Source organism: Uloborus diversus, chromosome 4 (genome assembly GCF_026930045.1).
Source record: "Uloborus diversus isolate 005 chromosome 4, Udiv.v.3.1, whole genome shotgun sequence".
NCBI lineage: Eukaryota > Metazoa > Arthropoda > Arachnida > Araneae > Uloboridae > Uloborus > Uloborus diversus.
Window position 1 is genome coordinate 86234233 of NC_072734.1, and position 13625 is coordinate 86247857.

The 13625-nt window shown below is 34.1% G+C and overlaps 1 protein-coding gene across 2 annotated transcripts in view; it reads left to right on the forward strand.

Moving 5' to 3' along the window:
* The window catches only part of LOC129220357 (uncharacterized protein KIAA0930 homolog), a 47248-nt gene that overhangs the window by 21790 nt on the left and 11833 nt on the right, over nt 1–13625 (forward strand). The window contains exons 8-9 of one of the 2 annotated variants that reach the window (XM_054854764.1): nt 980–1145; nt 11643–11855. In XM_054854764.1, coding sequence (XP_054710739.1) covers nt 980–1145; nt 11643–11855 — 379 coding nt within the window. The remainder of the gene's footprint in view (nt 1–979; nt 1146–11642; nt 11856–13625) is intronic. The other variant, XM_054854765.1, reaches the window with a different exon arrangement.

Consider the following 13625-nt stretch of genomic DNA (forward strand, 5'->3'; position numbering starts at 1 on the left):
TTCAAAAAGTTCTCAGCAGCCATTTTGTAGGAGTTAAAAAACTGAATGATGAAAATGAGGAACGCATTTTCCATTTTTGTTTGAAAACTGACGGACGAAAAATCGAACCCCTTTCCTAAAAATGGACAACATGTTCGAGAGAAATGCACAAAGATTCTAAACTCTGGGGAAAACACAGCACCTCCTTCATACCAACACTCCCCTATTATCTTGCCCCAATCCCCTATTCCCAAAATTTCCAAGAAAAGGGAGGAAAAACGTTAAGCAATTTTCCCTGGAACTGGTTTTACTGCAAAAACTGCCAAAGCAGAATGACAATTGAAACTTGCTTCTGTGCAAATATTTCGACATATCAAGGGTTTCGAAAAATAAATTTCGAGATAACTATGGAAAATACATTGGGGTTTCTATAGAAAATGCTGGGGAAAATTTTTGTTTCCAGACATCAAGGGTTTCGAGATAAGGAGGTTCGAGATATCAAGGTTTGACTGTACTTTATTTTCAATAAGTAGTAAACAAATTAAAACGAATTTGAACAAAATGTTAAAATTTTCGATTTTGTTTTCCTAAAAAATCCAAGATTTTTTTTTTAATCTAAGGGAAAAAGTTTCAGTTCTTCTGCATTGCTACTTTAAACAATTTTAATTATTTTGAAAATATTGCTGCTTAAACTTAATTTTGAATGAAGTGAGTAGTTTTTTAAAAAATTACCTGGAAAAGTTGAAATATTTTTAACCACAACTGTATGAACCCTGATTGACCCTTTGAGAAACTAAATATTTTTCAAGTAAAATGGTGTGGCTTTAAGCATATCTGGGTTCTAGCTACACTGCTATTGAAATTTTCTACCAAACAAATATAAGTTGACAGTATAATTTTCATTTTCTTTTTCAATTATTTGTTTCAATCCAAAAGCATTTATCTTTTTTGAAGATTGTTGTTCTGAAATGTTGTGTAATACCTTTATATTTATTTATAGGACAACCCTTATATGCAAAGAAGAATGTCAGATCCTAGTTCAAATTTAAATACATATGTCAGAAGTTGGAAAAGTAGACAAGATATTAAAAAGTCTCAATCTGAAACAGAAGTAGACTATTATTCAGATGGTATAAATGAGATTGAAGCAGGTGATATAAGGGATGGTAAGACCTTAAATATATTTTTTAACTAATTATTTTGTCCGATTTTTTTCTAATAAGATAAATTATAAAGTAGGAAAGTTACCTGGAAATGCTTAGATCATTAAAAATAAGAAACAACACATATTCTGCCGTATGCGCACAAGGTGTATCTGCAGCTAAGTTCAAACTGAGAAATTCTCGTTTAAAGTGTTGCAAGGCCCTAGCCAGGATTTTTTTTGGGGGGGGGGGGGAGGGAGTCATAAATTTTTGACAGAAAGTAACTTATTGGTGTGGTTTTTGAAGAATATTGCACATTGGTAGACACATGGTAATAGGGGGAGTTGGCAAAACAGAAAAAGGGAAGAAATTAGTAAGGAGAAGGAGGGGGCAGGCTATTGGTTGTTTTATGTTTTTCTTTTGAACAGTAGTTTTCTGAATTACCAAGAGTTAAAGTTACTTTATCAGAATGTGAGCAATTGTTTTCTCAGATAATTTTAATTTCTTTTAATTTATTATTATACTAATTGTACCCGCACGGCTTTGACCGTAATAGAAAAAATTAAAAGGTCTTTTGGTTCGCCTGTATATTTACAAATAATGTATGGTGAATTTTCTCGCCAATTGGCTTGTACCCATGTTATGGTTCCACGTTATAATAATTTCGTAATTTACTCGTCCATCTTATGATAGTTTTGTTCTTAAAATTGAAGTAGAAAAAGAACCACATCAAATTTTTGAAAAATTGCTTCAAGGTGCACACCCTTATGCTACAAACTAACTTTGTGCCAAATTTCATGAAAATCGGCCAAACGGTCTAGGCGCTATGCGCGTCACAGAGATCCAGACATCCTCCGGACATCCAGAAATACTTCATCTTTATTATTAGTAAAGCATTTAATCAAAATTCAATAATGCACAAGTTTTGTTGGTTCAGAAAACGATGTGTGGTGTTTTAAATGTCGCAATTACCAAAGATACCAATGACATGAAGACCTTTAATTGGCAGTCAAGTTGCACATGAAATAGTAATATGTACCACCAAACATTTTTCATGAGCTCTTATGATCAGGAGCGCCCAAATGATTGTAAGGGAGGAGCAGAACTAGAGGAGTATTTTTAATATTTTAAAATATATGCCAAACTGACACTGGGTTCGGTATCTCATTTTAGCTGCAATTTCAAAAGACATTTTTTAAAAAACGCGATTTCAGGCTATATTTAGTAGTAACTAGTAACACAAGGACAAGGGTTTGGTTTGTAGATGCTCCCCTGGAAATTTTTTAAGCCTTAAAAATGCAATTGGGGCTGGTCCTGATAAATTTTGTTATTGGAGTTTTAGAAACGCATTGGGGGTAAACATTTTGGGATACATATTGACATGTTAGAAGAGAAGGTGGTTGCTCTCTCTAACTCAGAATTTTTTTTGAAGTTATAAGGTCTACGATCAGGGCCGGACTGGCCAATCGGGCGGTTGGACGATCGCCCGAAGGGCTGGTGGGTTGCGGAGCTGGTAGCGATTTGTGGTTAAGCTCCCCACTTTTTTTTACTTGCAACACTCTCTTAATAAAGACAAATTTGAAGGAACATCAAATTTGGTGGTGCCAGTACCTGACCTACGTTTAATAGAGCCTTGGGACCTTGAGAGGCAACCAGGCACAGGAGATAGGTTCAATACCACAAGTGCCTACGATAAGGTATTTTTTGAGTGTACTCAGGACCGCGGTGAGCAAAGGTGGGGGCCCTGTCTGTTGATTTTCGAGCCTCCTGTGCGATTCCGATGCAGGCCTCTATAGTTGCCGACTAGGCTGAGATGGCCTCTCAACGGGCCTGAGTGTACTTCAGGGCCGTCTTCAAAGGGGTGTAGAGAGTGATACCCCCTCTTTAGAATTCCAATCTAATTATATTTTAGTAATGCACAAAAAAAGAAGGCCATCACAGTGTTATGAAATTAGAATAGTAATAATAAATGAACTAATTGAATAAAAGTAACAAAAAGTATTTATTCTGCAAAATTTTAAAATATAGTGTAATCTTAAAATGGAGTCATCCAAAATACACTAATATTAAAGTTACCTAACTAAAGATTACCAAATGTATGTTTAAAATTTTTCAACGAAAGAAAAATAGTATATAGTGTAAACTCATGGTAAGCTTCAGTTAAAAAAAAAAAAAAAGAATAGATAAATAAAATTGATAGCTTCATAGGGGCCTCTGACGTATTTACACCTTTAATAGTTTACATTCAATATCATCACGAAAACCACAGCTAAGTGAAAAAAAAAAAAAGAAAAAGAAACAGGAGCCACCGAAATATATTTTTAATAGAAAAAAAAGCTCAAATACAGTGGGAGAGTTTTAATATATTGCACTAAGTATGCACCCCCAGTTGATCTAAGTGTTTAAATGTTAAAAAAAAAAAACTTAATCGAGAGATTCAGGAGGTATGCTATTGAAAAGTTTAAAATGTAGAAAAAGGACCTAAGGTATCATTTGCTAAGTCAGTCCAAAATGTTAAAAGTTCTTTTAATTGGGGCCGCAGACAGCTTTGTACTCCAAATAGATACAAAGCAGTCCAATGGCTTTGAAGAGAAAAAACCGAGGGTGGGTTTTCCACAATGGTTTTAATTTCTGTAGAAGAGCCCTTGAACCCCCTCTAGTCATAACATCATTGCAGATCATTTGCAATTGGATGCTTCTCCAAAAACCTGACATTTTCAATCACAAATATTTTTTAAATAAAAATGACTCAAAAAATCTGAAAAAAAAAAAAAAAAAAAAAACTTAACTGTTTGTTAGGAACTTATTAAGGGGAAAATAGAGGTTAAAGGAAAGGGGAAAAGGCTAGTTAAAGTGAGGGAACTCACTTTAACTAGCCTACACCCCTCAAAAATGGGGGTCAAATTTTCACACACCAGGAGAGTGACAAGCAGTAAGTTTCATCGAAGGTTATCAAAAATTTAATTATAGTAATAGGAAATAACTGTAACCTAAACCAAAAAGCATGTTATTGCATGACAAAACAAAATCTATGTAAAACCTCCCTTAACAGACACTCCCTAATAACGAACATTTCTTCGAGTCCTGGTCCCTTTATATAGGTTTTTCCATATATTTGCTCTGAATATCTTACATCCCGAATAACAGACAGTTTCTTTTAAGAAAAAAAAATCAATTGCTATGCTAAAATTCTAAACCAGCAAATTAATAACTATTTTCACATTGAGTTCTAGTGTTAGTTATTTCGAATTCTCTAGTTTAGAAAAGTATCTACCAAATTCTAGAAAGTTGTATACTAATTTATCTAAGCCAGAAATTTGAAGCAACTTTATTTACTTATTCGAGCAACATCAAAATTTAAAAAATGTATAACCAAGAAATCTATTTTCGAAAGGTTCGTCTTGCTACATATTTTTATTTATCGTTTGCTAAATTCAGTTGTTTTTAAAAATCATTACCTTATTTTCTAAATAATGGTTTTGAAATAAATTCTATTCTACTAAATGTACTACAAGTGCGTTATAAACAATAGGAGAGTTTTTTCCTCCCTGGAGTAGGACTTTTTTTTTTTGCTCCTGGACAATAACATTTTCCTTGTAATTTGCTTTATTACGTAAGCAAAGGATTATAATTAAGGTAACTAATGTTATTTTTCTATTTCAATCTCTCAATTCGACTACACACTATGGGTAGAATTTTTTTTTCGCTTTTTTAACATAGAAATGTAGTCCAGAAGAATTACAGCAAAAATATTTTACATACTTATTTGTGAACTTCAAAGTTTTAGTAAGAACAGACAGATAGATCATATTAACAAAATACTCAATGAATCCAACAAGACAAATCATATTAACAAAATACTCAAAGAATCCAACAAAATGGCAGATTAAAAATTCCTTTTTTGAAATCTATAATAATTGATCTTATTCCTAAAACTGGAGAAAGACATGAAAACCTGCAGAAAAACTTAAAAATGATGTTCCTCGATTATTTAAATAATCAAATTTACTTAAAGAATGTTATTTTACACTTTTAAGTATATGTAATTTAGTACTTCAAATTAAGTTTGTGGAATGTTGATGTAAAACGTTTAGCTAATTTAAGTGTATCGTTAAACCGTACAACTTTAGACAACTTTATATGTGTATTCATCATTATTTTCCAAAAAAGGTTGAGCATTTAACCAAGGGCATGCAAATGTGGGGCAAGGGAGGGGGGCTCAAGCTCCCCTTTGAAATTAGAACTTCCTTGCTTTTAGTACTTTTTTCTTTGCAAAAATGTAAAATCACTTCTTCTCCAGCAATTAATGAATAAGTTATTAAAAATGTCAAATTTTAATAACTCCATTCTGTACTGAAATTGGTTTCTATGGGGAAAATATCCTGCCAAACCATGAGGAAAATATCTGAGCCCCCCCCCCCCCGCCCTTAAAATTTTGCATATGGGCGCCCTTGCATTTAACCGTACACTACCATACATTTCAGCTGTAGTGTGACGTTTTGAAAAAAAAATTTTAAATTACACACAAAGGACGAGGGAATTTTTTGCATATCGGTATAAAGTTTGCACACGGTGGTGACAACTTTAGACCACCTCATATTTTCCTTGATATGTACCACTAAACCACTCCGGTCTAAAGTTACAATGCATAGATCGTTCTGTTCAAATCCCCTACACTGCAAAAATTGTAAAAAAAAAAAAAATTGTACTTACTTTTTCCGATTTATAAATTGTTTTATACTTTTTGAGTCAATTTCAGGTTCTCTTAAATAAAATCAATGGTGAAAAATACAATGGTTTATTCAGATACATAAATATGAATGTTAGATAGTATGAAAAGCAATTATTAGGTACCTACTGATGGATTTTATTATTTTTTTACAAGGGCATTTTTGTTTATAATTTTTTATAAGGACTTGATACAAATTTTGTCCCAATTGGACAGGTTTCTTCGTTGTCGCAATAATCTTTTTTTCTTTTTTTGTATCAAATGACATCGGGGGAATGATGTCATTGTGTCTTAAATACGCTCTCCCCCAGAAAGTGATGTAATGTGGGTAATGTGAGGGAAGAAGAGGTTTGAGGATGCCCCCTCGCCTATTTTTGAAATGGCAATTGTAAAACCGCAATTGGTATATTCTGTAATTATGTTAATAGAAGGACGATTTGGGAGCTCACCAATGAATTTTTTTTAAAAAAATTCTAGCCCTAAAAACACAGTTTTAGAAGATTTTTGGTGATGAGAAAGAGAGATTCAAAGGCCCAACCCCAGAAATTTTCTTAAATTCTAGTTTTAAAAAAGCATTTTAGAAAATTTTTGGTAATGTAAGGGGTCGGGGGCGTTCAGCGGCGTTCTCCTGGTCCATTTATGAAATTGAATCTTTTAAAATACAATTGTCGATTATCACTTGTTATGCTATGAAGAGGGGAGTTCGGGGCCAGGGTTGCTATTTTGTCCACTTTTTTGTAAAACATCCTGGACGCGGAAGAAATTAGACGAAATGGACAAAACTGGTCGAAATGGACAAAATGAAAAATCAACTGATTACCCGTTCATAAATTTATTGTCATGGTATAATAAAATTAGTATCTAATTCTAATACATTATCTATTGTGAATTAATCATTTAATTAAAATAGAATGATTGTTAACTTTAGAATTTACTGAATCCAAAAAAAAAAAATTTAATTGCACATTGGTGCAACTAAATGTAAATAAGCTATTGGGCGTGATTACACTATTATATTCTATTACAATAGTAGAAATTAAACTCAATGGAAAAGTCAAATGAATTGCTTAGCGACATACACACAAAACGAAGATTTATAGACAAAAAAAAATTTACTGTTATATTTTTCGAGTTTTTATTGATTTCCCCCCCATAGTAAAATATTTATGTACTCTGCATGCTTTTATGGATATGTTAATGCCACAAAAATTAAGAAAAAATACTACTTTAATACAGTTGTAGGTACTCAGAAAAGTGTACCGGAAGAGGCTATAAGGAGCAAGGAGGTAGATAGCTTTTAAACGGCCAATAATCTTCATTGAGGACTAAAAAATCGACTAGAATCAGCCTAGCTGAGTTCAGAGCCTGTCATCAAATTTATATTTAAATTACAAGAACAGATTTCACTTCATGCCAACATTTCCTTAATTAATATCAAGTAGTTTTTCTTTCTTTCTTTCTTTTTTTGCTTAATATGAATTTTAATGTTTTGTGACTCTAACACTTAAAACCTTTTTATTATAATGCATTTACTATGGGCAATAAACCTTCACATCACAGATAAGCATCTTAAAATATACACCTAATGTGTTTGTATTTATAAATACTATTAGGAACACTCATTTGATTTATATACACACTTACATAAACTTCAACTGATCTTACTTTTTTCATTTTCGCTTCAAAATATTTGGCAATCAATTGTTTACATACATATATATTGTGATAATGCATATCACATTTTTTTACCCATTTATTTTTTTCCCTTGTTTTTGGTCATTTTAATCATTTTTTCCTCATTTAGCTGTTTTATTTTCTCGTGCATTCCACGTTTTCCCCGCGTTCCCTTTTAAATTTTGGGCACTTTACGATAACAAATTGATGACTTATTCATTTTTCCCATCGTCTAGCTTTTTGACATTTTTTCAGTTGTGGATCCGATTTTTTTTTGCATCTTCTTGTCGGCCATTAAAATGGTGTAGCGTCCCCTTCCCTTCGTTGTTTGGGCGCCAAACGCACTCATTGGTTCCCGCGCATCGCCCCGTACCTGGATCTGATCGCTCATTTGCCGATTCATTTTTCCACCCCCACTTCACTCTGCTTGCTGCTTCCAGTTCGATCGGACGTGCTTCTCGCGGCTCCGTTTTCTCTCCGATGATGGCGAAAGAGATGGAATTGTGCACGGCGCCCGTTGACGGCCGTGGCCCTCCGCCTGGTGTTTGAAGACCTCAAAATGAGGTGAAAATTCCTTTTTCAATTTATAAATGTATGTAACCAAGAAAATAAAAGATAAGCTTCAGTGCAACTTGTGATAGTTGCATAGGAAATGCTTCACCTGCGTGAATGATGGCGGCATGCAGAATGTACCGGAATCGAGCCCTTAATTAACGACCCTTTTTGATGATCAACATAGCTTGTGGTGACGATATGGAGCCGCAATTACCCCGAAATTACCCTGATCCATTTTTAATCGTGTGATGATCTCAACATTGTCACCATGGAGATTACCAACCGACGCGCCATTTTTTTTTCAAGGTACATTGGCCTGCAACTGACATCCTTGATTATGATCCATCCCTGAATTACACCCCACCATCTTCAAAGTGAACTGTCCGTCCTCCGTCCATTTTAATTTGAATATTTCACCACCATCCGAATGAACTCCCTGTTTTTTGATCTTTAACGAACTTTGCAAACCCCAGCTCCACTTTTTTTTGAACTCTTAAGTATGTGTTCTGCGCATTTGTGTTTTTTTACCAAGTGAATAATGTTTTTTTTCTGGTGATCACCATGCAAAATTCCTGTCATCTTGTCTGCTCTGAAGTTTAACATGAAATAAAGAACCTACGGTAACAATTTTGTTTTTCCTGTCGTCTACACACACGGGGTAAGTCTTTTAAATTTTGTTCTTTGGCATTCAAGGTAGTCATTGATCTGAGGTTATGCGCGGCTGCGATGCTTCCACTTCCACGGCCTAGAATTGTTATCTTTTTGGTTTTTGAATAACTCTTCAAAATTAATCGCGTGCATCATGACATATATGTATGCTATTTTTATATTAAACTATTACTTGAATAGTAAGAATCTATATAATTATTTATTTTTTTCCAACTTCAAATTTTTAACAGAAAACTTTCAGTTTACCAAAAAGGTACACAAAATGAATGAAATGGACAAAATGACATTTTTTCCGGGACGTTTTTTTCGGCAGTTTTTTCCGAGGTGGGCAAAATAGGACAAACCTGTTCGGGACTCTCCCCAAGTTTTTTCTAAATTATAGTTGCACAAATGCAGTTTTAGACAATCTTTAAAAATGTCAGGGAAAAGAGAGATTCTGGGCTAATGCCCAGAAATTTTTTGAAATTGAAGTCTTCAAAACAGATTGTAGTCCATCTTTGGTAACGTTAAGCATACCAGCAATCTTTCCCAATTGACTTGATTTGGTTGACTTTCAATTATGTAAGGGAGAGGAGTTTTCGGAAACTCTCCCCTGAAACTTTTTGAAATTCCAAGCCCTGAAAACTGAATTTAAGACAATCTTTAATGATGTTGGCCCTTAAAAAATCTTGAAGTTAGCTTTTAAAACACAAGTTTTAGAAAATCTTTGGTAATGTTAGTTGGAAGAGGGTTTCGGGTGCCACACTTTGGTAATTTTCGGGGGTCTCCCCTGGAATTTTTTTTGGAATTGTAGCTCTGAAAGCAAAAGTTAAGACGGTCTTTGGTAATATTGGGGGGGGGGGGGCAACTTGAATTTTTCAGAGTTTAAGTCTGAAAAACGAAATTTTTTGCAATTTTTTTATAACCTGTGAAACTTTGTTTTTTTTTTTTTTTTGGGGGGGGGGGGGGTTCTGAGCCCCTGAGCCCCCCTGCTGGCTATGGCCTTGAAGTTTTGCTCCTCCATGTATTTCGATTCAGTTACAATGTCTCTAAAAAATTTTAAAAATTATTTTGCATTGACAAATGAGGCAGTGAGAAGCAAAGGGATGTAAGTGGCAAAATTAAAAATTTGGAGATAACCAGTACAAATGGTAGGTGAACCTCTCCTCTGTCTTGGGGCAAGAGATAGTACTAGTAGCCCTGGTAGGTGCTGTTATACAGCAGGATTTAGGAAAACTTTTTAATGAAAGTCTACCTGGGGTCTTATCTTTAAATGCCTTTTACTAAAAACTTGAAAATATTCACTTACATCCCATTGCTTCTCACTGCCTCAAATGATCACAAAGCTTTGTATTTAGATGAAATGTGTGACAAAGAACCACCTGGTGATCATAACCCAATTTCGATAAAAATCGCAGGTACCACTTTTGTGCTTAGTACGGCAGTATTTCTTTCCTTTCATAAAAAAAAAACTTGAAACATATCACATAGACGTGGTTGCAAATCAGTGTTACTTACCTAGATAGGTACAGGATGATTGGAAAAACATGAAAGAAGGTAATTCAAGCTCCTGATTTCAAATGCATTGAAATAAGTACAATTCTTCCATCGTGTAATAGCATGCATAGTGACATTTCAGGTGAATACTGAATTACCAGAATTAAATAATAAGCTATATGGAATTACTGACTCTGGAAGAACAGTTAATTATCTTAAGAAAATTTGATGATAATATTTGAAGTAATGCCGCCATTCAATGGGCTGTTTTTCTGAGTTCCGAAAGAAAAGGGCATCTAGTGAAGTGATAATTACGCAGCTAGTAATAACACTCAAAAGTCACCGTGATTTTAACGCCATCAAATGGCTGATGTTCTGGCCTTGTACTAATTTTAATAGTTTGTGGTTTGCTGACCTGATTTGAATCTACTGGCAGCGTGTACACATATTCTATGATAATCAGCTAACCAATTCCACTCTACAGACCTCTCAACAATTAAGCAGATCCAAAAGATCATTTCAAAATGCTTATGAAAGTAGTGGGGTTGTGTCCGTAAAAGATCATCATTTTAACCCCCAAGTGGGCATCTCAACATGACACGCGGATACTGGTTCATGCAAAACCGGGCTTGTCCCCATAAAACTGTTGATGTCTTCAGGTGATGTGAAAGGATGTTTGGTGAGCATTTGATTGCATTAAATGCGGAGCAATTCACAGGGTACGGGATAGAAAGGCTTCCCATATAATTTGGACTTAAATCCATTGCACTTCTTCTTATGGGGTTACATCAAGAACATAATCTGTAGGAAATACCTTAAATCACTATAGGATCTGAAATTGACCATCAAAATTGAGATTGATGCACTTGTTGGTCTCTAGACACTCCAGCAAGTTGCACAGAGTTTCAGAACCGGCTTATTCTATAACTGGGGATGGTAGACTTTTCGAGATTAGTGTATGTCAAATTTATTTTATATCTATATTAAAGAACATTGGTTTCATGATTGCATGCTGCATTTTTTTCACAATGATTGCTTACTTTCTATCATGTTTTTTTGGACCACCCTGTTTTATGACTTAAGTTCTTAGGTAGCTATGGTTCTTAGTTTGTTGAAAGAGTTCACCAACATCTTAGATATGAGCAAAAGAAGAGGAAATTTCAAAAATGTTTTTTTTTTTGAAGATCAAGAGCATTTTTCGTCTGATATTTTGCGAATATGTTGAAAATAGCATTTTACTGAATATTTATAGATAGTTAAATTATGAAAAGTCATTTATTTTAAGTTCATGTTTTCTTTGTTTTCTCCTTTAATAATTTTTGTTTTTATAATTTTGTTGCATTGTTTTATCTGTGATTATGTAGCTCATTTTATTTTTGCATGCATTTTGTTGTATTGATTTTATTTTGCTTTGTTAGACATGAGTTTAGATTGTAATTTGCCTTGTACCTTGAAGAGAAAAGGCAATATTCCTAAAAAGATTCTGAATAAAAAAGCTCAATCTCACAAGGAGCAAACAGATCATAAATCGAAGAAAGATATCATTCATGTTGAAATTAAAGAATGTAAACAGTCAAAAAATAAAACAAATGCTCCCAAAGATTATGCAGACATGGATGGATCTTTAAATGGTAAGCCATTTTAATAGTTTGCGGGTTGCTGATAATTTTTCAATTTAGTTTAATTTTTTAAGTGAAATAGCTTATTTAAAAGTATTGCATTTGAGTAGATTTTGTGGAACATGCATCATTGTTTGAATTGTATATTCAATTAGAAATCTCATATCTGATGAATTTTTTGGCTTAATCATTAAAGCATCTTAAAAGCTTTGAAAAAACTACAGTTTGAGCATTAGTCATGTATAATAAAAATATAGTTTTTGGCTGAACATTGATTCCCAGAAGGAAAGGTAAACTTGACCTTTTAACATTCTTCTGACTATGAAGATGCAATAAAACCTTTATTTTAATTATGATTCATTCAGAACTTTAGAAAAGATGTTTTATATGTTATTCAATAAGCAAATGAATTTTATTTTAAACTACCTATATGGTCGATGTTGAAAAGGCCAACTTGAATATTTCACCATTCCTTGGCAGAGAAAAGTAGTGGTATCATGTTACACAAGTTCAACATTGTTCTAACTAAGTCAGAAGGAATTTAGTTTAGTTCCCTTTAAAGTAAAGATAACAATTCTTTAAAAGTCTTTTTTAATTAGGGACTAGTGAATGTCCCTTAAAATTAATCACTAGAATAAGGTCAAAAGTTTTTAAATAATAGCAACAGTTCATAAAAATTCCTATTAGCTAAATCTCCATTAGCTTAGGTACTGCTAATCTTATTAGGACAATAGTTTCTAAATAAGATTAAACAGTACCTAAAAATTCCCATGAGGATTTAGATAACAGTTCGTAAAAATCCCATTATGTGGTAACCAGTCCCTAAAGATCAAAACGAAGCACTTCTTGTATCATTCATCTGTAATCAACACTGAGAAATACGAGGGCTGTTTTTTTTATCAGCTTCGGATGTGGTATAAAAATAAAACTAGTGAGAGTAATTAAATAAATTTATTATCAAAAGTTAGGTGCATTATTAGTTACTTTTCAACATAATCGCCATTTAAATTGAGGCATTTTTCATACCTGGGTACAAGCTTCTTAATACCTTCTCCATAGAAGTTTGCTGCCAGTGATTTGAGATGGGTTTTCACTGCGTTTTTTGTAATCTAACTTGTCAGTTTCGATAGTGTATAGGGCTAACCTTGAAATCTCAGGAAACTGATCGGATAGGTCCATAATCGTAAACCTCCGATTGCTTCTTACAGTTTGGTCAACTCGATCAACGAGGTCTTTGTTTGCGACCGACTTTCGTCCTTGGCCTCCTTCATCATGAATGTCACCTTGTCCATTTTAAAATTTCCTACACCAATCAGGCACCCTGTCACTCATATAGCTTTCACCGTACATTCGTTTCATTCTACGGTGAATTTCTGCTGCGGATTACCCTTTAGCTTGCAAGAAGCGAATGACACTTTGCAACTCACACTTGGCGGGAGATGCTATCATGGTAGCCATGTTTATGTGTCGCTAGATAAACTGGTAATGGCGTCGGACGCCCGAAAACAAATGAGGTTGTAGTGGGAGAGGTGCGGAGTCGACTGCCGCGCATTGCTGGCCGATTCCGCTCGCCCTGCCGTCTAGCGGCACGATCGGAAGTTGAAAAAAAAACAGCCCTCATACTACTGAATGGAACCCTATTTGCCATAGAATTTATATTTGATTTAGAGTTAGTGAAGATATTAGTTTGCAGCCAATATCTTCACTAATTAGTCTTACGTAAATGAAGCCAGGCGAAAGATTTTTTGGAAGATTCCATGCAGTGACTGAATGCTTAGTGTC